Source organism: Gorilla gorilla, chromosome 1 (genome assembly GCF_029281585.2).
Source record: "Gorilla gorilla gorilla isolate KB3781 chromosome 1, NHGRI_mGorGor1-v2.1_pri, whole genome shotgun sequence".
Taxonomy (NCBI): domain Eukaryota; kingdom Metazoa; phylum Chordata; class Mammalia; order Primates; family Hominidae; genus Gorilla; species Gorilla gorilla.
In genome coordinates, this window is record NC_073224.2 from 172,586,818 (window position 1) to 172,612,254 (window position 25,437).

Sequence of the window (25,437 nt, forward strand, 5' to 3'; positions counted from 1 at the left end):
GCAGTGGCATGATCTTGGCTCACCCCAACCTCCACCTCCCTAGTTCAAGCGATTCTCATTCCCCAGCCTTCCAAGTAGTCAAGATTATGGGCATGTGCCACCATGCTTGGTTAATTTTTGTATTTTTAGTGGAAATGGGGTTTTTGCCATATTAGCCAGGCTGGTCTCGAACTCCTGGCCTAGAGTCATCCACCCACCTCGGCCTCCAAAAGTGCTGGGATTACAGGTGTGAGCCAACTGCGCCTGGCCCTCTTGGGTTTTTATGGAAGCTTCATGACATCAGCCTTCCTTCTCCCAGGGTATGGGTGGGACCCTCTCATGGGAGGGTCTTAAGACTCACAATTGGAAAGGCAGGGGAATGTTAGAGTGAAAGGAGGGTAGGAGAAGGTCAGAGGCCGGTCCCTGAGGCCTGACACACCCAACATAGCAAAAGACTAAGGAGGGCTACGGGAGTTATTGTTATGGGACATCCATAGCAATGGATGGAGTCCCCATCCAGACCCCAAGAGGGGATTCTTGGATCTTGAGCAAGAAAGAATTTGAGGTGAATCCACAGAGTAAAGCGAAAGTAAGTTTATTAAGAAAGTAAAGGAATGAAAGAATGGCTACTCCATAGAGCAACAGCGTGGGCTGCTCAATTGAGTATACTTACAGTTTTGTTGTTGTTGTTTGTTTGTTTGTTTTTTTGAGACAGTCTCGCTGTGTTGCCCAGGCTGGAGTGCAATGGTGCAATCTCGGCTCACTGCAACCTCCACCTCCCGGGTTCTAAGCGATTCTCGTCTCAGCCACCTGAGTAGCTGGGATTATAGGCGCATGCCACTATGCCTAATTTTGTATTTTTAGTACAGATGGGGTTTCACCATGTTGGCCAGTCTGGTCTGGAACTCCTGACACCTCAGGTGATCCACCCACCTCAGCCTCCCAAAGTGCTGGGATTACAGGCGTGAGTCACCATGCCTGGCCTGAGTTATTTCTTGATTATATGCTAAACAAGAGGTGAATTATTCATGAGTTTTCCAGGAAAGGAGTAGGCAATTCCCAGAGCTGTGAGTTTCTCCCCCTTTTAAACCCTGTGGGGTAACTTTCTGACGTTGCCTTGGCATTTGTGAACTGTCATGGAGGGAGTGTCTGTTAGCATGCTAACATATGCATATTACATGCTAAGTATATGCATTATAATTAGCATATAATAAGCGTGAGGATGACCAGAGGTCACTTTCGTCACCATCTTGGTTTTGGAGAGTTTTGTTTGGCTTCTTTACCACAACCTCTTTTATCAGCAGGGTCTTTGTGACATCTTGTGCCAACCTGTCTCATCCTGTGACTAAGAATGCCTAACCTCCTGAGAATGCAGCCCAGTAGGTCTCAGCCTTATGTTACCCAGCCTATATTCAAGATGGAGTTGCTTTGGTTCAAACACCTCTGACATCAGGAGCCCGCAACCATGGATGGAAACCAATATATATCATTATAAGACCACAAAATTGCAATTTTCCTGAGGAATGAAAGCCTAGCTGTAAGTTGGTGAGTATCACCTAGATCTGGTGAACCTAGCAACTTGGTTTGGGGTTTTTACTAGTGGTGGGGGGCAGGGGGGAGAAGGGCAGATTGTGAAAACCGCTTGGGGCAATGGCAGAACAGAGTTACCCGTCTTCTGTCATTTATGGAAAGAGGACACCTTATCTGGCAGAGTGAGCTGCCAAAGACATGCTCAAATACGTCTTTAAAACGAGAAACACCCCTCCATGCATCACAATGGTTCTGTCAACAAATGGGAGAGAATGGGGTTTGGGAAGGAAAATGAACAAATGCAAACAATTGTTCCAATAAGGAGGAAATGGGCACAGACGGGCTGGCTTCTGGAATAGAAAGAATAAGACAAAGCAGTGGCAAGTGATACCGCTGCGAAAAGAAAATCAGTCTAAGCCAAAGGGAAAAGTCAAGCTGGGAACTGCATCAGGCAAAGCTGCCTCCCATTTTATTCCCCTTCTCCCCTGAAAAACTGCATACTTTCCTCACAATTTGCCTACAAGGGCTTCAAGATCTTTACTCTAAAACAGTTCTGTTGAATTTCACCATAGCTGATCTTCACAAGTGTGGGACAAAGGATACACAGAACTCAAAGTCATCCCTCTGTTCACCTGAGCTACCTCCTTCTCACATGTAAATTGTGTATTTAGTAAAAGGCTGATCAAAACCCCAAAAGAATGCAATCTTTTGTCTCTTATTTACCTATGACCTGGAAGCCCCCACTTTGAGTTATCCTGCCTTTCCAAGCCCAACCAATGTACATCTTACATATGTTGACTGATGCCTTATAACTCCCTAAAATGTATAAAACCAAGCTGTGCCTTAACCACTTTGGGCACATGTCCTCCGGACCTTCTGAGGGTGGGTCATGTGTGTGTCCTTAACCTTGGCAAAATAAAAACTTTTTAAATTAATTGAGACCTTTCTCAGATACTTTTGGGTTCATGATGCTTACTTTTTTATTGGTAGCTACTATGGACCAGGCATGATGCTGGTGCTTGGGAAACACTGCCAAAGTTCCTGCTTTCAAGTTGTCTGCAGTCCAACAGAGAAAGTAAGTATATGGAAATCATGCTGAGGAGGCCTCAGCATCCTTAGGAGTCTTTAGGAGTCAAGGAAGGATTCCTTAAAAAAAAAAAAAATTCTTTTTTTTTTTTTTGGGAAGACAAATGAGGACTACAGTATCATATGAGACTTTAAGGGAAAGAAAAGGATGGGGAGGTTAAATGGGAGACTTGGTAAAATGGGGTGTTGTAGACACAAGGGAGGGGAGGAGAAGAGTGGCTGAGATGGATGAGAGATAATCAAAAGGAAAACAAAGATAGGAAAAGCCAGGTATTGTAAGAAAACAGTGAAGTTAGCTCCCATTGCCAAAAGATAATAGGTTGTTCCGCTTCTGAGGAGGTGGCCTTGTCTGTCATGGTTTGTGCCAGTCAAGGGCATGTCTGTCACGGTTTGTGCCAGTCAAGGGCATGTCCTGGGTACAGGCAACCTACAGCGATGCTGAGAGGAAAGAAACCATTGGGGGTGCCGCACAATAATAGCTAAATAGAGTGGAATAGAAAAGAAAGGAAGGAACTTTTCAAAAAAAGCCTGAGAAAACTATAGGTGTTAAGTTTGGAATTTCAGGAAACAAGGATGTATCAAGAGTTCCAACCTGAAGAAGCAGAGCAACTGTCCATCGCTCAGTTTCTAGAGCTCTGAGGGAAATCTGGAAAACCTAAAGCCCGAGAACAGTTATTTCTACAGGACTGGGGTATGCATGGACAAGTTTTTAGTTCCACACGTTAGGCAAGAAGTACACATTTACAACAAGTACTTTGTTAAATGAAAATCCAGACGATGATGGGGAAGCCATCTCAGTTCCAGTGTTCATGTGGGAAGGGGTAGGGGGTGGACCCCAGGCTTGACAGGAATTTAAGAAAAAGTATTTTGGATCTTTTATCCTGTTCTTTAGGGAAGAGCATTATTAGCAGTTTAGACCAAGACTTTTCTCCACTAGTTTGGCAGAAGTGCCTAGGGTGAAGAGACAGAGGCAGCAATGGGCTAGGGAGGGTGGCAAGCCAGGGGCCACAGCTTTAAAGAGCAAAACATGGATCATGTTCCAAGTCCATGTTGTGGAAAAGAGAGTTATCTTCCAGCCTCAACTTGAGCTGGCAGAGGACCAGCTCAATATCTTCTCTGGGAATGAAAGCTGTGCCTTTGGGAACAGGGGACAGACAACTTCTGAGGACAACCTCAGAGGTTGGGGTCTTAGACCCTGAGACAGCCCTGGTCCTGAAGGCAGGGCCTGCTGCAGCAAAAAGGAGAGGAAACAAGGGTTCAGGGAGCCTTTGGTCCAGCCCTTTACAAGACACCCGAGATTCAGAGGGGGAGGCTGGGTTGCCCAAGGTACTATGGTACTATGGTGAGTTTACAATATAGGTCTTCACCATCCAGCTGCCCTTGATTTGCTGAAAGAGGATGAAGCCAAAATAAAACAATAAACCAGCAAATCTAGGAAAAAGGTACACTCTTTTTTTTTTTTCTTTTTTGAGACAGAGTCTTGCTTTGTTGTCCAGGCTGGAGTGCAGTGGCTCACTGCAAGCCCCACCTCCCAGGTTCATGTCATTCTCCTCCCTCAGCCTCCCGAGTAGCTGGGACTACAGGCGCCCGCCATCACACCCAGCTAATTTTTTTTTTTTATATTTTTAGTAGAGATGGGGTTTCACCATGTTAGCCAGAATGGTCTCGATCTCCTGACCTCATGATCCGCCTGGGATTACAGGCATGAGCCACCACGCCCGGCCAGAAAAAGGTACGTTCTTAGACTTCTACAAATGAGACCAGTCATGACCACCTTGGGGGCCCTTTTACATTGGTGTTTACCAGTGTCTTCTATGTCTTCATCTATAGAACTAGGTTGATTTGTTTTGAAGGCTCTCAATAATCTAGGAGCCATCTAGAGCTGTGCTCTCCAATACAGTAGCCACTAGCCATGTGTGGCGATTTAAATTTACAATCAAAATTTAATTCCTCAGTGAAGCTAAACACATTCCAAGTGATTAACAGCCAGTGTGCCTAGTGTCTAATGTACTGGACAGTGAGTGCAGAGGCAGAACATTTCCATCATCTCAGGAAGTTCTGTTGAACAGTACTGATCTGCTGTGTACAGCCTGCTGTGTAGCAGGTGCTTTAGAAATAGTCATTGCATGAATGGTCCTCTAGACTGTATGCTGTTACTACTAAGAGCTGTGGTTTCTACTCTCCTCCTCATTTCCCTTTCTGGCCAGCATACCAAGAAAGTTACTAGGAATTCAAGTTGGAGTCTCTAGGTCCACACAGTGAAGGATGTAATTTTAAGGCCCTGGGAAAGGCAAGATGAGGCATCTGGGTGAAGACCAACTCCCAGTTCCTAAGACTTCCCCAGAGCTGGCTTGCCTGTCCTCTAGCTGCAGCCAGACCGATGGTGGCACCCAGAGATGACAGCTGCTGAAGCAGGGGCTGGGGGAATTGGGGCAGGCTGTGCTGGTTGAGGGCACACTGACTTTAAGGCTTCAAGCCTCACCACTCAGAGCATGAGGGAGTCACACCTCATCTTTAACTGATCCAGAGTCAGCTTATCACCACAGGAGAAGGTGAGTGGGTGAAGAGAACTTGAGGGGAAAACAGAAAGGGAGATGTGCTGAGGCTCCAGTTCTTCCAGAGAGTCAGCGAGAGGCGCCTCATGTGAGGGGAGGTCATCTATGTTGGAGGGTAAGTAGCCATCATGGGTGGGAAGGTCACCTGCTGGGAGCACCGTCCAGGGACAGGCTGGATTTTCTGGCTTTGGGTCGGAGCCCCTGCTCTCCAGCACCTTGTACAGATCCACCAGTTGTCTGCTCTCAGCTTGGAGAGCTCTTGGAGGTGGTGGGCTTGAGGCACTATGCATCATGTCTTTCTCAGAGGCCTGATGACCTTGGATTCCTTTTTCCCTTTGTGGCCAGTTGGAGCCGGGGGGACGTCTGAAAACTGGGGTCACTTGATGAAGGACTTCACTGATGACCAGCGGTTCAGGATCTTCAGGCGTGGGCCAGTCTATCAGGAGCCTGTCCAAGGGCAGCTGTGTCTTCTCCTGAGAGAAAGAAGGAGGAAGAGGCTCACACTGCTGTAGAAGTGACCTTCACAACCTATTTCTCCAGGGTTCCCAAAGGCCTCACAACCTGCACTGTCTCCTCAGCCCTGGCTGGAACATGGTGGGCACTGGAGTTTGCGAGGTAAGAGAAAGAGTTAACATTGTTGGGGAGGCAGAGGGGCAGGAGACGGAGACTCCTCTCAACCCCCAGCCAGTGAGTGATTCACTGCCCTGCTCAACCTTCAACCTGTTTCTTTCTTTCTTTTTTTTTTTTTTCTTGAGACGAAGTTGCCTTCTGTCACCCAGGCTCAAGTGCAGTGGCATGATCTCGGCTCCCTGTAACATCCACCTCCCAGGTTCAAGCAATTCTCGTGCCTCAGCCTCCCGAGTGGCTGGGATTATAGGCGTGTGCCACCATGCCTGGCTAATTTTTATATTTTTAGTAGAGACAGGGTTTCACCATGTTGGCCAGGCTGGTCTTGAACTCCTGACCTCAAGTGATCTACCCACCTTGGCCTCCCAAAGTGCTGGGATTACAGGCATGAGCCACCATGCCCAGCCCCATTTCTAATGTGAACCAAGCTGTACTACCTGCTTTTCCTCGAGGACAGAGGGCACCGGAGATGCAAAGGAAAGGCTGAGACTGCTTCTGTCTTCGGGAGGAGGCAGTGAAGCCTTTAGGATCACACTAAACAGGTGATGAAGGGACACGAGAGCTGAGCTGAGTCCTGAGAGATGTGTGGTGTTTTCCAGGTAGGGAGGTGCTGGCAAGGAGGACTGGTGTATTTTGGAACCTGCTAGTTATTTCTTATGACTGGTAACCCGAGGCTTCAGAAATAGGAGGCGGTCACATCACACAGGGCCTTTTAAGTGATGCAAGGGTGTTTGTGCCTTGAGAGAACTACCGAAAGGTTTCAGGCAAGGTAATATTCCTTGTCAGATCTGCTTTTAAGAAAGACTACTTTGGAATAACATTTTTAGAAGAAATTTTCATCTTTTTTTGCCTTTAGCTAATTTTGTTTGTAACAGACAAAATTAGCTTATACTTTTGTTACTTAATTAATTCTCTCACTTATTTTCTCTTAGCATTCTGCCGGTGACCAGCTCTTCAATGTGCTATCTCTTTCCTTTCCGAACTTGCTGCCAATTCTTGAGTCCAAGTCCTTGGCACTTTATTAACATTTTTAAAAAACTGGGCTTTAATTGGGGTCTCTTTGCATCCTAGAAACAATCCTACACACTGGCTGCCTGATCTTTCCCAAGCAGAGGGTCCAGAGCCTCTGCTGACTTGGCTTACATGCACAGTCAAGATTCCAGCATTGGCCTGGCAATTGGTTCCTGCCCTTCCTCCACCTCTCTGTCTTTCTCTTCAGAAGCTGCTCTTTCAACCACTGTCCCGGTCTTACTAATCACGCCCTTCTCTCAGTGCCCCACACACTTTTGCTTCCACTGCCGGCCTTCACCCTGCTTGTGTGTGCCTCCCACTGTCCCCTGCTTCGTGCCTTCTCCTTCCATGAGGCCCCTGGTGACTGTTCCTTCCCCTGGATGCCTGTTCAGTGAAGAAACCACCGTTAGGTTCTTGGCATGTGATACTTTGTGCTGTCACTTTTTTTACTTGTCTGTAAGCCATGTGTGCACAGGGACCATGTCTTATAGGAGGAGTAGGATGACAAAAAATAGCCGTGGGACAAGGCACACCCTGGGGACTAGTCCCAACTCCAACACTGTAGCCTGGGAAAAACCAGTCAACCTCTCTGGGATCTCAGTTCTCTCATTTGTCCAATGACAAGTTGTGCAAGAGGGGTTTGGTCTGGATCTTCTTCTTACATCCCCTCCCTTGCCTTGGACATGGCAAGTGTCAGGAAAGTGAACAATGGCACTGTCTCAGAACAGATTTCCACAAAGGGCCCCGCCAAGCTAGAGGATGTGTGTTTGCGTTTCACTTCGGGGAGACTGCTCTTTTCTGATCACTACCCAAACTGGCCCTGGCACGTGGGTCTGGCTCGGAACACAGCTGGCAGCTCTGGGAAGTTGAGCCGCCAAAGTGCTGCTACCACAGATGTGGGAAAGATTACACCCTGTGCGGAAATGGCTTGTCGTTTTCACAAGGTGAGGTGTTTGCTCTGCCGTCAGGAGAGCAACTCTCACGGCTTTTACAAAGCGGGCCCTCTGGCTGCCAAGTCCTCGGGGGCAGGCCTCTTAAACCACTATCAGTTCAGGAACCTCATGGACACTATTTTAAGCTTTTACAAGCTAGATAACACTCCAGCAATCCCCTTTATGATTTGGCCTTTTCCTTCAGAGCTTTAGGGCACATGGTGGTGTAGCCACATCTTAAGAAACAGTAGGGGAGGGAAGGCCTGAGAGCTCAAAGCACATTTGCTAGGAGGGGAGGACACACTATTGTGTTTCTGTTGTCTGCCTCTGCCTAGCACCTGGAGAGCAGTTTCCTTTCTAAAAACAGTCCACCTTCTTCAAGGGTCAAGCCACATGGGGTTCTAAGGCCATCTCAAGGCCTTCATCCTCAAGGCCATATTTAAGCTGCTTAATTTTAAAAATTTTCTAATTCACTGGTTATTTTTGCAAAAAAATTATATGCACACAGTTTTCTTAAGATATTCTAGGCTAGGTGTGGTGGCTCATGCCTGTACTCCCAACACTTTGGGAGGCTGAGGCAGGTGGATCACTTGGGGTCACCAGCCTGGCCAACATGGTGAAACCCCATCTCTACTAAAAAAATACAAAAAAATTAGCCAGGCGTGGCAGTGTGCCCCTGCAGTCCCAGCTATTCAGGAGACTGAGGCAGGAGAATGGTGTGAACCCGGGAGGCGGAGCTTGCAGGGAGCCGAGATAGTGCCACTGCACTCCAGCCTGGCGACAAAGCGAGACTCCGTCTCAAAAAAAAAAAAAAGATATCTAAAAGTTCAAAGGGACTATGTAATGAAAATTAAGTGGCCTACATACTCTCAACCCTCTCCCTGGAGGCAACCACCATTATCCATTTCATATGTATCATAGTGGGCTTCCAGAAATATCCTGTGCCCATGCTGCAGATGTATGAGTGTGTGTAAAATCGCCCTCATTTTTATATAAATAAACCCACTTTGGACAATTGTGATAAATATTGCTCTTTTTACTTTTAAGTATCTTGTAGATCTTTAGGCACATATAGATCTATCTCATTTTTTTAGTTTTTGCCTGATACCCTATTGTATGGATGTACCCAAAAAGTTTAATTTGCATCCTGGTGCACCTTTACATTATGCCCGAGTTTTTGCTTCTATTGCTAATGCTGCAATGAATACACTTATACTACACAACTTTGGGCATATGTATACCAATTTCTATCACCTTCCTCCTGTCTTACTTTTAATAAGTCTCTTCAGCTCAGAGGTGTAGACTGCTAGAAACTCTCTCCTCACCCCGTGTTTAAAGATCCTTTAAAATGTGTAGTGCAATGATAGGCAGCATATCCTGCTTGGATATGAGTCCAAGATCCACCATGTACTCGCAGACTAACATTGGGCAAGTTATGTAGTCCTCTGTGCCTCAGTTTCCTCATGCGGAAAATGGAGATAATCATACAACCTCATGCCGGGCACGGTGGCTCACGCCTGTAATCCCAGCACTTTGGGAGGCCGAGGCGGGTGGATCATGAGGTCAGGAGATCCAGACTATCCTGGCTAACACAGTGAAACCTCATCTCTACTAAAAATAAAAAAAAAAAAATTAGCTGGGCATGGTGGCGGGCGCCTGTCATCCTAGCTACTCGGGAGGCTGAGGCAGGAGAATGGCGTGAACCTGGAAGGCGAAGCTTGCAGTGAGCCGAGATTGCGCCACTGCACTCCAGCCTGGGCAACAGAGCAAGACTCCGTCTCAAAAAAAAAAAAAATCATACGATCTCATAGAGATGTTTATGGGTTAAATGTTAACGTATGAAAATGTTTTCAAAAGTGCCTGGTACATAGAAGATAATATATCTAAATTATAATAATGAATGTATAATATTATTATATAATTATATATTATATGACAGAATATAGAAAATATATAATTATATAACCTGTATATTATATATATAAAATAGTAATAACAGCAGTTTGTATACATATATATAAAACAGCAGTTTGTGTGTGTGTGTGTGTGTGTGTATAGACACACACACACACACACACAAACTGCTGTTATTATCACTATTTTTGCTGTTGTAACTTAATAGGGATGAAATCCCTCAGAGGAGACTTAAATTATGGGTCTTCTTGGGAAGAAAGTGAATGATCTTTGTCTTATATGACCCATGGCATTAAATAAGATGCTTTACATGGCATCTTATTTAATCCTCACAGTGGTAAGTAAGAATGATACTCTCAACTCCTGTTTTATTGAGGCTGAAACTTGGGCTCAGATAGTTGGGCAAGTTGCCCAAGAGTCACACACATAGTAAGTGGCAGAGGCAGGGGTGGCCTCTGGGCTTGATTTCAAAGGCACTAAACTATAGTGACTTAAATGCCTAAAGAAGCTGTGGCTGGGATCCACTCTTTTTTTTTTGAGTGGAGGTTGGGACTATGGACCACTGGCTTCTGACCTGAGGAAGGGTGTGGATGACAGAACATACTCGGTAGTTGGAGAGAAGCATCTTGAGCAAGGAGTGTTATAAGGTCTTGGAAAGGGAGCCTGGAGTTGTCAAAGCCCCAGGTGATGGGAGGAATATTGACTTGCCACTTCTCTCTCCTATTTCTCCCCTTAAATGTAGTCTTCATATTCAGATACTTTCAACTTCCAGACCCTCCACCAGGAATGGCCCATCTTGCCTACTGTGAGTTTTCTCACCTCCTTTCCTGGGCTGCAGCAGTTCCCTTCACTTCCTTTACTCTCCCCTCTCTCATCTGCCAGCTGATCAACCTCTCCTTTAAAACCTTTTCTTTGCACAATGGAATGATGTACTGGCTTCTTGCCCAAACCAAAATAGTATGGGTTCTATTTATCTTTTCTATGCTTAGACAGGAAAATCAAAATCTTCAATTCTCTTGAATTTTGGATGAGTCAATGCTCAGGCTAGTACTCAACAAATGGCAAAAAAAAAAAAAAAAAAAAAAAAGGAAAGTTTGCTTTCTTCTTTTGAAATAAGTTAGGTGAGGAGAACAGGAGAGCAGTTTGGTGAGAAGGGGAAAGTGAGGCATACTGAGGAATAAAAAGCTAGGGGGTTTTAGTCTTATGATCATAAACTTCAGAAGATTCCTGTGCCTGGTTTCTCTTAAGTTCAGGAAGAAAAATGAGAGTGATGACTCAGTGGTAACCAAGCGTGAATAACTTAAACTCAACCATAGGATCTCAGCACCCAGGCTTCCTCGTAACTACAATGGAAAACTTAGATGTGGTGATCACTAGAACTCCACTGACTGACCACAGAGGAATTGTACCTTACCTCTGCAATGGGATATTTCTTAGCGCAAGTGCTATTTGCTGGATCTGGAATTTCTCTGCTACACCACTGAGGGCTGAGGGCTGCTAGGAGAACAAACACCCTATAGATAAAGAAAACAGTGACATTTCCTTAGGTGTGCACACAGTGGCATGGAAGCACAGGTTCTCAGTGCAGTAACTTCAGTGTAAGGGCTGCTTTTGTATGCAAATAAAAGATAAACACTGAAAGACAAAGATGATTTATCATCCAAGGCTACGGTAGTTTTCTGTAAAATTACAACACAGCCACTTGGGGTTTGCTAAATAAACCATGGAACTTTTGATCAACCTAATATTTAGCAATCTATCACTAGCCAGCTATGCATTCATTCAACAAATATTGATTGAACCCCTAATATGTGACCAGCACAATGCTACCTGCCAAGTATTGAAGATGACATGTTCCCTACCCTTACTATTTAGCTAATTAGAATATTTACAAAGAGTTTGTAATGACAGGTAAATTATGTGAACAGTTGAAAAAAAGACGGGATTCAAAATGGTATAAATAGCTTGAACACAACCATGTTAAAAATGCCAAGAAAAAAGTATTATAGGGAAATATCTGAAATATCTATTAACAGTGATTGTATTTGGCAATAAGAGGAAATACAGGTCTTTTATGATGTAGAAGGAAAAATCCTAAGAACATTTCTTATAAATGCATGTGACTTATTTTTTTTAAAGTTCATGAACAATATGAAACATTTTTAAAGACTTGGCTTTGATAAGCTTTGATTTTTTTTTGTTTTAAAATTATGCTTTACAATTTGTCTAACCTTTTGAAGTAAGAGATGTGGCCATGTGACTAGGTTTTCTCCAAAGAAATATGAGCAGAAGTGTCTGTGATCTCATAGAGATCATGCAGATGAGGACAATACCTAAGGGATGGTATGCCAAAAAGATGGAAGAAAACTGAGTCCCCAAATAACTATGGAGCACAGCTGCCCACCAGTCTGGATACCTTACCTCAGGGCCGTTATATGGAAGATAAATAAAGTATTATTTAAGCCACTGTGCTTTGGGTCCTCTTTTTTTGTTTAAGGCAGTTTAGCCTGCACTGTAACTGATCTTCACAATTTCCATGAAGAGGATGCATGTGATCCTAGTTGACTCCTTTTGAATTAAACTTTTTCAAAGTCTACCCAAAGAGAGCTTCATGTTGAAGTATCTATCACACATTAGATCTTCAATAAATGTACAGCCTGTTAGACAAGTTCAATGGCTGGTAGAATGACTTTGAGTTAGAGGTCAAAAGACCTCTTAACTTTACACAGCATTTGAAGAAAACTTTGTATTGAATAACCAACTCATTAAAAATCTTTTCTTTGAAAAATAACACATGTTTACTAAGGAAATTCTAAAAATATAATTAAACAAGAAAAACTAAAATCACCTACAATTATATCCCCAGATATAAACACCATTAATATTGTGGCTTAGGCTGGGTGCGGTGGCTCACGCCTGTAATCCCAGCACTTTGGGAGACTGAGGTGGGTGGATCATGAGGTCAGGAGTTCGAGACCAGCCTGGCCAACATGGTGAAACCCCATCTCTACCAAAAATACAAAAAGCTGGGCGTGGTGGCGGGCACCTGTAGTCCCAGCTACTCAGGAGGCTGAGGCAGGAGAATCGCTTGAACCCAGGAAGCAGAGGCTGCAGTGAGCCAAGATCATGCCACTGCACTCTAGCCTGAGCGACAGAGTGAGACTCTGTCTCAAAACAAAACAAAACAAAAATATTGTGGTTTATATCCTTGGGGCACAGAGTAATTGCCACCCAATATTCATTTTCCCCTCCTTCTTAGGAAGAGGACCCAGATTTACTAGGACGACAATGCACTTGGCTAAAGTACCACAGTTTTGTTTTCTTTTCTTGCAGCTCTACCTCAAAGGAAAGACCACAGTGTTTTTTTTTGTTTTTATTGCCATTTTAGGCTGGAGTGCAGTGGCGCAATCTCAACTTACTATGACCTCTGCCTCCTGTTCAGGTGATTCTCATGCCTCAGCCTCCTGAATACCGGGACTACAGGTGTGCACCACCATGGCTGACTAATTTTTGTATTTTCAGTAGAGACAGAGTTTCACCATGCTGTCCAGGCTGGTCTTGAACTCCTGACCTGAGGTGATCTGCCTGCCTCAGCCTCCCAAAGTGCTGAGATTACAGGCATGAGCCCCGGCGCCCAGCCTCAGTCATGTTATTTTGACTTTTATATTATATATAACCAAATTTAATGCTAACTGATATATCTTACATTTGCATCTGTGTGTATGCACTATTTTTAAGAAATGAAAGTACATATTGTTTGGCAGGCTGCCTTTTAAATGGAACATGGTAAATATTGTTCATACCATTTAATTTCTTTCTTTTGAGACAGTCTTGCTCTGTTGCCAGGGTGGAGTGCAGTGGTGCAATCTCGATTCACTGCAATCTCCACCTCCCAGGTTCAAGTGATTCTCCTGCCTTAGCCTCCTGAGTCTCAGCTGGGACTACAGGCTCGTGCCACCACACCCAGCTAATTTTTGTATTTTTAGTAGAGATGGGGTTTCAACATGTTGGACAGGATGGTCTCCATCTCCTGACCTGGTGATCCGCCCGCCTCAGCCTCCCAAAGTGCTGGGATTACAGGTGTGAGCCACTGCGCCCGGCCTGCCATACTATTTAATTTCTACATCATCTTTCATGGACACATAATATGTTATAGTACAAGATATATCAGGATTTAGTTAACCAATCCCTTATCATTGGGCATTTAGGTTGTCTCAAATATTTTTCTTTTCTGAAAATTATTACAGTGAACATATTTTCCACTAAATATCTGCAGACATCTATAATAGAATAGGCTTGGCGCAGTGGCTCATACCTGTAATCCCAGCACTTTGGGAGGCTGAGGCAGGTGGATCACTTGAGGTCAGGAGTTCGGGACCAGTCTGGCCAACATGATGAAACCCTGTCTCTAATAAAAAATACAAAAATTAGCTGGGCATGGTGGTGGGCACCTGTAATCCCAGCTACTCAGGAGGCTGAGGCATGACAATCGCTTGAACCTGGGAGGCGGAGGTTGCAGTGAGCCAAAATCACACCATTGCACTTCAGTCTGGGCAACAACAGTGAAACTCTGTTTCAAAAAAAATTTTTTGGGAAAAAAAAAGAATATATATATATATATATATATATATATATATGTATATATAAAATACATTTCTAGTTAGAGATTATTAGATCAAAAGATATATTTTTAAGGATTTGACACATACTGTCACCCAAAGTGGTTAAATAAGTTTAGTCTCTCACCAGGAATGTGTGAGAGTGTCCATTTCCCTGACCCATGGCAGCAACAGCTATTATCATTTTTTAAAAGCCTGATTTACCCACTTGGTAGGTGTAACCAACTCACTTTTGCTGGAAGTAATGCGTTGAGAAAATGCCCACCATGATGATAGCAATGCAAATGCTTGGTGCCACAAACGCCATCCAATTGGCTTTACCTGAAAAGTTAGGAAATCCTGTGACTGAGTGAGTTATCGTCAATGAACATTTCAAAATCCTGATTGGTGTATGAGCCCTCTGGGCCTTACCCACAGTTCCTGGGCAGCTGTGCTCAAGAACAAGGTAAATTCACTTTTGTCTATGCAGTGTGGGAAATGGGACCCTAAGGGGACCAATTCTATGGTTCTAAGAGGAGCTCTGGCCCTACAGGGCTCCTCCCACTCACAGGGTCAGAAAGAAAGGAGGTACGGAATGCAAAGTACAGTTGTGAATTGGGAGCCTTGTCTTAGTCCTGGCTGTGCTGCTAGCAGATGTGTAATCTGTGGACTTCAGTTTCTTTCCTTCTTTTTTTTTTTTTTTTTTTTGAGATGGAGTCTCACTGTGTCTCCCAGGCTGGAGTGCAATGGCGCAATCTCGGCTCACTGCAATCTCCGCCTCCTGGGTTCAAGCGATTCTCCTGCCTCAGCCTCCTGAGTAGCTGGGACTACAGGCGTGTGCCACCACGCCCGGCTAATTTTTGTATTTTTAGTAGAGACAGGGTTTCACCATATTGGCCAGGGTGGTCTTGAACTCCTGACCTCATGATCTGCCTGCCTCGGCCTCCCAAAGTGCTGGGATTACAGGCATGAGCCACCGTGCCCGGCCTGGACTTCAGTTTCTTGATCTATAAAATGTGAATGGTGACATGTACCTTGCTGGTTGTTATGAAGATCAGAGATGGTATATTTAAAGCACATGGCAGTGTGTCTGAATATAGGAGGTCCTCAAGAAACAGTAGCTATTAATTTTAGCAAAGTATGGCATGAGCCTTTATCTAGCTAGGGTGATTGTGAAATGTTTGAAATTGTGCCTATTCTTTCCTATGAAAAGAACTACAGCATTTTACTACTTATTGGAATTGGCCATTAATTCATCCAGCACTCGCTGAGTAGTAACCAGGTAACAGGCTCTGTTAGGTGCTGGGATACAAAGATAAATAGGACATGGCTCTGCTGTCTAAAGAAGTCATGAATATAGTATAGGATACAGATGTGTGAACATGTAAACAATAAGCCATGATGCCATGGTGATATGGTTTGGCTGTGTGCCCACCCAAATCTCATCTTGAATTGTAATTCCCATAATCCCCACATGTGGTGGGAGGGACCCACTGGGAGGTAATTGAATCATGGGGGCAGTTACCCCATGCTACTCTTCTCATGCTATAAGGGAGTTCTCACAAGAATCTGATGGTTTCATAAGGGGCTTTACCCTTGCTTTGCTCTCATTCTTCTCTCTCCTGCTGCCTTGTGAAGAAGGATGTGTTTGCTTTCCCTTCAGCCATGATTGTAAGTTTCCTGAGCCCTCCCTAGCCATGCTGAATTATGAGTCAATTAAACCTCTTTCCTTTATAAATTACCCAGTCTCAGATATGTCCTTATAGCAGCATGAGAACAGACTAATATAGTAAGTAAACTGGTACCATAGAGAGTGGGGTGCTGCTGTAAAGATACCTGAGAATGTGGAAGCAACTTTGGAAATGGATGAAGGCAGAGGTTGGAACAGTTTGGAAAGCTCAGAAGAAGACAGGAAAATGTGGGAAAGTTTGGAATTTCCTAGAGACTTGTTGAGTGACTTTGACCAAAATGCTGGTAGTGATGTGGACAATGAAGTTGAGAATGAGGTGGTCTCAGATGGAGACGAGGAGCTTGTTGGGAACTGGAGTAAAGGTTACTCTTGCTATGCAAACAGACTGGTGGCATTTTGTACCTGCCCCAGAGATCTTTGGAACTTTGAACTTGAGAGAGATGATTTAGGATATCTGGCAGAAGAAATTTCTAAGCAGCAAAACATTCAAGAGGAAGCAGAACATAGAAGTTTGGAAAATTTGCAGCCTGATGATTCAATAGAAAAGAAAACCCTATTTTCTGGGGAGAAAGTCAAGCTGGCTGCAGAAATTTGCATAGGTAATGAGGAGCCAAATGTTAATTACCAAGACAATGGGGAAAATATCTCCTGAGCATGTTAGGAACCTTCATGACAGCCCCTCCCATCACAGGCCTGGAGGCCTAGGAGGGAAAAATGGTTTTCAGGGCTGGGTCCAGAGCCCCCACTTCTGTATGCAGCCTTGGGACTTGGTGCTCTGCATCCCAGCCACTCCAGCTGTGGCTAAAAGGGACCAACATACAGCTCAGGCTGTTGCTTCATAGGGTGCAAGCCCCAGGCCTTGGCAGCTTCCATGTGGTGTTGGGCCTGTGGGTGTGCAGAGGTCAAGAGTTCAGGTTTGGAGAACTTTGCCTAGATTTCACAGGATGTATGGAAGTGCCTGGATGCCCAGGCAGAAGTTTGCTGCAGGGGCGGACCCCTTATGGAGAACCTCTGCTAGAGCAGTGTGGAAGAGAAATGTGGGGTGCAAGCCCCTACACAGGGTCCCCACTGGGCACTGCCTAGTGGAACTGTGAAAAGAGGGCCACTGTCCTCCAGACCCTAGAATGGTAGATCCACTGACAGCTTGCACCATGCACCTGGAAAAGCTGCAGACACTCAATGCCAGCTATGAAGGCAGTTGGGAGGGGGCTGTACCCTGCAAAGCCACAGAGGTGGAGCTGCCCAAGGCTGTGGGAGCCCACCTCTTGCATCAGCATGACCTAATGTGAGACATGGAGTTAACCTATTTATGCCTGAGGTTGCAATTTTTTGAATTTTTGCATGAGTGAAAAATCTGACCTTGGCAATGACCTTGAGCAGTAGGATATAAACAACTTCCACATGCTTAGCATTCCAATAATGGAACACTAGGCATAAGTGGGTCTAGGCAGGAGATCATTTTGGAGCTTTAAGATTTAATGATTGCCCTACTGGATTTTGGACTTGCATGGGGCCTATAGCTCCTTTGTTTTGGCCAATTTCTCCCATTTGGAAGGGGTGTATTTTCCCAATGCCTGTACCCCCTTTATATCTAGGAAGTAACTAGCTTGTTTTTGATTTTATAGGCTCATAGGTGGAAAAGACTTGCTTTGTCTCAGATGAGACTTTGGACTTGGACTTTTGGGCTATTACTGGAATGGCCTAAGACTTCAGGGGACTGTTCAAAATGCATGATTATGTTTTGAAATGTGAGGACATGAGGTTTGGGAGGGGTCAGGAGTGGGATGATATGGTTTGGCTGTGTCCTCACCCAAATCTTATCTTGAATTGTAGTTCCCATGATCCCCACATGTGGTGGGAGGGACTTGTGGGGAGGTAATTCAATCATGGGGGCAGTTATCTTCATGCTGTTCTCATGATAGTGAGTGAGTTCTCACAAGAATCTGATGGTTTTCTAAGGGGCCTTTCCCCCACTTGGCTCTCATTCTTCTCTCTCCTGGCACCTTGTGAAGGACGTGTTTTCTTTTCCTTCTGCCATGATTATAAGTTTCCTTAGGCTTCCCCAGCCCTGTGGAACTGTGAATCAATTAAACCTCTTTCCTCTATAAATTATCCAGTCTCAGGTATGTCCTTATAGCAGCGTGAGAATGGACTAATTCACATGGGATATGTATGAAAACAGGGGTGTATGCAGTGTCCACAGCAGTGTAGCAGAGAACAGCATGGAAAACTGGCTCACAAGTAGCAGAGGAAGGTTTTGCAAAAGGCACAATGTCAAAAGTTTAGAGTTGATTAGCTGGGCATGGTGGCAGGAGCCTATAGTCTCAACTACTTGTGAGGTTGAGGCATGAGAATCACTTGGGCCCAGGATTTCGAGGCTGCAGTGAGCTATGATCATGCCACTATACTCCAGCCTGGACAATAGAGTGAGACCCTGTCTCAAAAAAAAAAAAAATGTAGAGTTGGAGGATGAATAGGAGCCAGCTAAATGGATAAGCTAACAAAGGAAGACCAGACCAGAAAAAAAAAAAAACTATGCAAAGGCATGGAAGGAGGGAACAGCCAGTACTTTCAGGCAACTGCAGAAAGTCTGGTCTTGCTCCATAATGAATGCTGAAGTGTGTGGCAAAGGATCAAACTAGATGGGTAAACAGGACCATGTGTACCTGGCAAGTATGGAGTTTGAGTTCTAGCTTGAAGGCCGTTGGGGAACCACTGATGAGTTACAACAAGAGAAGTAATGCCAGCATCTGGAGTCTTGCAGAAAGACTTCTCTTCTGATTGAATGAAAAACAGGCTGGGAGGGAGAGTGAGCAGGAGGAGCTAGAGGCCAGAGACCTGTTAGGACCCATGAGAAGTGTCAACAGGGCTGAATAGGGAAGTTAATGGAGGTAACCTTTTTTCTACTCCATACAATCAGGAGGATCTGGCCTTCCTTTCTTTTTTAATTGAGATGGGGTCTTGCTATGTTGCCCAGGCTGGTGTGGAACTCCTGCGTTCAATCAATCCTCCCACCTTGGCCTCCCAAAGTGCTGAGATTATAGGTGGGAGCCACGGCACTTGGCCAAATCTCACATTTCTTCAGCATCTGCTTTGCTTTCTGGGCAGATGGAACAAGTTTGGAGTAAAACCAGTAGCAAGATGCTGAGTCCTTTTTTGTTTTTATTTTTTTTTTATTTTTGAGACAGAGTCTCGCTCTGTCACCCAGGCTGGAGTGCAGTGGTGCGATCTCAGCTCCCTGCAACCTCTGCCTCCTGGGTTCAAGTGATTCTCTTGCCTCAGCCTCCCGAGTAGCTGGGATTACAGGCGTGTACCACCGCTCCCAGCTAATTTTTGTCTGAGTCCTTAATCCACATTAATCGAGCAAGTTAACTTTCTTTCTTTCTTTTTTTTTTGAAACATAGTCTCACTCTGTCGCCCAGGCTGGAGGGCAGTGGTGCCATCTCGGCTCACTGCAAGCTCCGCCTCCTGGGTTTACGCCATTCTCCTGCCTCAGCCTCCCGAGTAGCCAGGACTACAGGCGCCCGCCACCATGCCCGGCTAATTTTTTTGTATTTTTTTAGTAGAGACGGGGTTTCACTGTGTTAGCCAGGATGGTCTCGATCTCCTGACCTCATGATCCGCCCGCCTCGGCCTCCCAAAGTGCTGGGATTACAGGCACGAGCTACCGTGCCCAGCCGCAAGTTAGCTTTCATGGGAGTGCTGGGGAGATAAGAAGTCTTGTCAATTTCCCAGTGGAGAGTTTCCTGGCATAGAACAACAAAGTCTCTTGAATGATCAACTTGATGCTTCATGTCACAAAGCAAGAACAGCTTGTTTTATGCTTAGAGCAGATGCAAATGAGCATTGCTAGAGAGAACAGTGTAACTTAGCTGGTGGAGGGAAGCCCATGCTAGCTGGGTCACTTATTCATCAGACTCAAATTTAACTTAATTTAAGCAACTCAAATCTGAGTTTGATTTGTAGTTCTGCCACTTACCACTTCCATGACCTTGGGTAATCTTTCTGTACCTTAGTCCCCTCACTTTAAAAAAGGCATGATAATCCTTCATTTTAAAATTCATTTCATATTGAGTGTCTGGTAGGATGGGGTAGGTATAACCATGTAATTTTGGTAAGGAAATATTAGCAAAAGTATGTGTTGTAGGTTGAACTGGGTGATCCTCAAATTTGTATGTTGAAGTCCTAAACCCCCAGCCTCAGAATGTGACCTCATTTGAAATTAGGATCATTGCATATATAATTAAGATGAAGTTATACTGGAGTAGAGTGGACCCCTAATCCAATATGACTGGTGTCCTTATAAGAAGGAGACAATTTGGACACATGGAGAATGCCAGATGAAAGCAGAGACCTACAAGCCAAGTAATATCAATGACTGCCTGCAAATTACTGGAAAAGAGGAAAGAGGCCTGGAATAAATTCTCTCTCATAGCCCTCCGAAAGAACCAACCCTGCTGACACCTTGATCTTGGACTTCTAGCCTCTAGAACTGTGAGACAATAGATTTCTGTTGATTAGGCCACTCAGTTTGTGGTGCTTCGTTACAGCAGCCCCAGCAAATTAATGTGTATACAAAGCGCTTAACAGAATGACTGTTGCATATGCAATAGCTGCTATTATTATTGTTGATGTGATTCTCATCATTTGTGTACAGATACTTAGTAAGCGAGTACTGTGTGCTGGCCACCATGCTAGGCCTTGAAGACAGAGGTAAACAGATATCAGTCCTTGCCTACAGGATTCAGAGTTTTGAGTAGGAGTTAAATGTAAGTGCATTATGTAAGGAGCATTTGGGAAGGCTTCCTGAAGGAGGAAGGATTTCCGATAAATTTTGAAACATGAGTAGACATTGTCTCCAGGAAGATAGTAGAGTGGTAAAGTATTCTATTTAGGAGAAACAGCAAGTGTAAAGTGACAGCAAGAAAGTTTTTAGTGAATTAAAGAAAATCTGATTATCTCTATACCAAATGTAATAGGAGTGCATGCCTGTGCAAGAATCCAGGGTGGACTCATCATCCTTAACACTGCCTCTCACCTTGCAGACAAAATTCCCTCTCATTTCCGTGGGAACTTTCGCCAGCAGCTGTCAGAGCTGTCATCCACAGGACATATGTCACTCGGGGCTGCAGGCTGTTTATTGGATGTGAATTTTGGGAGACTCTATAGGGAATTTCTGAAAGGAAGATAAAGGAAGAAAGGCACGTATTAAAGGATATGGCTTTTAATGTAGGCTTCTACTCATTTTTACTCTTTAATGCTTCATTTAATTTGGAAGGAAAAAGCATTTTGCTATATTAAAATAGTCCAAATTCCTCAGTACTTAATACCTTAATAGGCCCTAGACATCGTCATTTATGGACATCTCACTCCACAGCATATTAAACAAATTATTTTTTTGTAGTAAAATCTTTTATTTTTACTTTTATTTTCTAATTTTCTTTTCTCTTTTTTGTGTTTTGTGGTAAAATCTTTTGAATAAATTTTTGTTATTTTGCTTTTGAAAATATTTAGCTAAAGTTAACTCCCTTTATTTCCAATGATGATAACATTTCTAGTATTTATCAGGCTTATTTGGGAGTTCTGGAGGAGAAATGTTAAATTTACAAATTGTTTTCAAGGCTATGGAACTTTTTTTTTTTTTTTTTTTTTTGAGACAGGTTCTTGCTCTGTCGCCCAGGCTGGAGAGCAGTGATGCGATCTCGGCTCACTGCAACCTCCGCCTCCTGGGTTCAAGCAATTCTCCTGCCTCAGCTTCCCAAGTAGCTGGGACTACAGGTATGTGCCACCATGCCCAGCTAATTTTTGTGTTTTTAGTAGTGATGGGGTTTCACCATGTTGGCCAGGCTGGTCTCGAACTCCTGACCTCAAGTAATCTGCCTGCCTCAGCCTCCCAAAATGCTGGATTACAAGTGTGAGTCACTGCGTCCGGCCAGTTATGAAATTTTGTATTTTGTATTTTTTTTGAGATGGAGTCTTGCTCTGTCGCCCAGGCTAGAGTGCAGTGGCACGATCTTGGCTCACTGTAACCTCCGCCTCCTAGGTTCAATCAATTCTCCTGCCTCAGCCTCCCAAGTAGCTGGGACTACAGGTGTGTGCCACCATGCCTGGCTAATTTTTGTATTTTTAGTAGAACGGGGTTTCACCATGTTGGCCAGGCTAATCTTGAAATCCTGGCCTCAAGTGATCTGCCCACCTCAGCCTCCCAAAGTGCTGGGATTATAGGCGTGAGCCCCCACACCCAGCCTATGTAAGTTTAACAATTAATGAAACAGACATTCACTTAACATTTTTTTTTTTTTTTTTTTTTGAGAAGAGTCTTGCTCTGTCACCCAGGCTAGAGTACAGTAATACGATCTTGGCTCACTGCAACCTCCGCCTCCCGAGTTCAAGCAATTCTTCAGCCTCAGCCTCCTGAGTAACTGGGATTATAGGCACACGCCACCATGCTTGGCTAAGTTTTGTATTTTTAATAGAGATGGGGTTTCACCATGTTGGTCAGGCTGGTCTCGAACTCCTGACCTGGTGATCTGCCCACCTCAGCCTCCCAAAGTGCTGGAATTACAGGCATGAGCCACATCACCTGGCCTCACTTAACATTTTTAAACTTTGATTTTGCCCTTTTCCATTTGTAGGCTCTAGGCCCTGAGCTTAATGAGGATCTTATTCAGTCTGACATAAAATCATTAAAAACTAGAGCACCGATACTTAGATTAGATTTATTTGGCAGCTGTAAACCTAGATTACCAGTTCCTTATGTTCTCAACACCCCTGCAGTTTTCTCTGTAGGGAAGATTTTGTGTTTTGAGTAATACACTGATGCTGTTTTTTAATCTAAGAAACATGAGTGTAGGTAGCCTTTAATGAATAGACAATCTTCTCCAGTGGCCTGTTGGGTTTGGATTTTGGAGTGACCTTTCAAAAGCTGGGGAGGATGGCAGAGTCAAGGCCAGCACTCTAGCAGAAGTAGCCTGTGTCAACTAAAAACAAAATAGACAAATTTCAATAGGTTTTTGTTGTTGTTGTTTGTTTTGTTTTTTAAGAGGGAGTCTCACTCTGTCACCCAGGCTGGAGTGCAATGGCAAAATCTCAGTTCACTGCAACCTGAGTTCAAGCAATTCTCCCACCGTGGCCTCCCGAGTAGTTGGGATTACAGGCATCTGCCATCATGCCTGGTTGATTTTTGTATTTTTGTAGAGACGGAGTTTCACCATGTTGGCCAGGCTGGTCTTGAACTCCTGACCTCAGGTGATCCGCCTGCCTCAGCCTCCGAAAGTGCTGGGATTACAGGCGTGAGCCACTGCACCCCGCCGAGTTTCAGTTGGTTTTGAGGTTCATTTTGCCAACTTTGAGGTTGAGGTTGAAAAAGAAACACAAATTACAACAGGATCTGTGACCTGTGCTGAGGACCTCAATATTTAAAAAGGAAAGAGAGGGGAAACTGGGAAGGAAAAAAATGGGTGGGGGGTGGGGAAGATAGGCAATGAGGCAAAGTGGTCTTGTGAGGCTTTGATTAGCATTCAGTGAATCTACATTTTACATGTGAAAGGAGGGGTAAAGGGTCAATTATGCATTTTTCTGGAACTCAGTAAATCTATGTTTGACATAAAATAAAGTAAGCATGTGAAGTTACAGCTATCTGTTTGGTAACAAAAGAAAGGCAGTTTTTGCATGACTCAGCTCCCAAGCTTATCTTTTCTTTTGGCATAGTGAGTTTGGGGTCTTGAGATTTTATTTTCCTTTCACACCTGCTAGCTCATTGAGATGACTTCATCTATGCTGGTGATCACAGGGAAAACTAGAACTCAGCGTCATATACTCAACATATACTGGCTCACAAACTCCAGGGCAAGTCAGAGATGTCTTGCATGCTGAATTTATTTCAACAGTCATAAATATGAGTGCCTACACTGGACAAGGCACTGACAATACAAAAGCATAGAATCTGCCTCAAAGAGTCCACTATCTAATGGGGAAAAGAGACCCCTTCCATTATCCCGTCCCTGCTTACTATGGGTAATCAGCAAGATGAAGTCCTATAATATTACCTCTACTCCACCCAAAGGGGTTGAGGCTCATGCAGATAATTTATTCACCATGACTATCACAGAATTTCTATAGTTTACATCCTGTTGAGAAAAGTCCTTGTAGAAAATTCTCAAGTCTACTCTATCCTGGTGAGATTGCTTGCATAGACTTAAGCTATATGATTGAGCTCAAAAAGCCCTTTCTCTATTCCTAACACAGGGGATTAAAAAATTAATTTTAGAGAGACCTTCTGTTCCTCCTGCTGCAGCAGAACATCAGCAAGCGTCAGGGAATCAACTGTCCAACTCTGTGAGGGCATCCTTAACTCTGGGAGTGAAATGAGATATTGGAACAGAAGGGAAGGGATTTGTGTGGGTTGCTGGGCCAATAAAGTTTATCCAAACACACACACGCACACACACACACATACATGCACACATATTAGGAGAACAAAAATAGAAGCTCTATGGGAAGAGGCAGTGAGGAAGATGATGGTGTCAGCAGTTTGGTTGGCAAAATAGGCTGAATAGAAGAAAGAAGTCAAGAAGTCAAGCAGGAAATACTGGTCCTGCTCCCTCTGGGCTGTGATCTCTGGCAGAGATAAAAGAGGCCATTCAATCCTTGGCGGTCTGAAAACTTACACTCAGGGTGGTTCAATGATAAAGGCACCAGTGTAGGAAGATGTGATAGTTGCCAGTCATTGGAAAGGCTGTAGATAGGAAGGTCAAGTGGTACTAGACAAAACAGCTGCACTGCTACTGGAAACAAGTTTTTAACGATCTACATTGGATTTCACAAAGGGTAGAGTGGTATTCAGCTGTTTATTTTTATGAAGCACCTACCATGTGTCTGGCTGTATTCTAGGTATGAGGAGACAATGGTGAGCAAATTGCCATGGCTTCTTCCCTTAAGATGCTTAGAGACTGTTGGCAAACACTACTAGGCAGTAGCAAAGTATAATGTGTTCTCCAGTAGAAAAATGTGCTGGCCAGCCAGGCGCGGTGGCTCACGTCTGTAATCCCAGCACTTTGGGAGGCCGAGATGGGCAGATCACGAGGTCAGGAGATTGAGACCATCCTGGCTAACACGGTGAAACCCCGTGTCTACTAAAAATACAAAAAATTAGCCGGGCTTGGTGGCGGGTGCTTGTAGTCCCAGTTACTCGGGAGGCTGAGGCAGGAGAATGGCGTGAACCCGGGAGGCAGAGCTTGCAGTGAGCTGAGATCGCGCCATTGCACTCCAGCCTGGGCAACAGAGTGAGACTCTGTCTCAAAAAAAAAAAAAAAGAAAAAGAAAAATGTGCTGGCCATGGCTCTACTGGTGCACATGGCAACATGGCAATATGGACAAGCTTCCAGAGGAGTGGCTGTGCACAGAACCACCCATATAACTCATTACAATCCAGATACCTGGGTTCCTCCCTGGCTCTACACCTTACCTCCTCTGCCAAGGCAGGTCCTTCATTTTTTGCCCTTACTGTGCTCCAC

At 44.4% G+C, this 25,437-nt stretch overlaps 1 protein-coding gene across 5 annotated transcripts in view; it reads right to left on the reverse strand.

Moving 5' to 3' along the window:
- Window positions 1-558: 558 nt before the first annotated feature.
- Window positions 559-25,437, reverse strand: part of IL12RB2 (interleukin 12 receptor subunit beta 2) — a 92,612-nt gene continuing 67,733 nt past the window's right edge. For 3 of the 5 annotated variants that reach the window (XM_063697786.1, XM_063697790.1, XM_063697792.1), the window contains 4 exons: window positions 20,961-21,098; window positions 14,484-14,574; window positions 11,049-11,148; window positions 559-5,623 (listed from right to left, as the gene is read on the reverse strand). In XM_063697786.1, coding sequence (XP_063553856.1) covers window positions 5,081-5,623; window positions 11,049-11,148; window positions 14,484-14,574; window positions 20,961-21,098 — 872 coding nt within the window. In that variant the 3' untranslated portion in view covers window positions 559-5,080. Of the gene's footprint in view, window positions 5,624-11,048; window positions 11,149-13,949; window positions 14,043-14,483; window positions 14,575-20,960; window positions 21,099-25,437 lie in introns of those variants that run through there. The other 2 variants (XM_063697796.1, XM_063697799.1) reach the window with 2 other exon arrangements.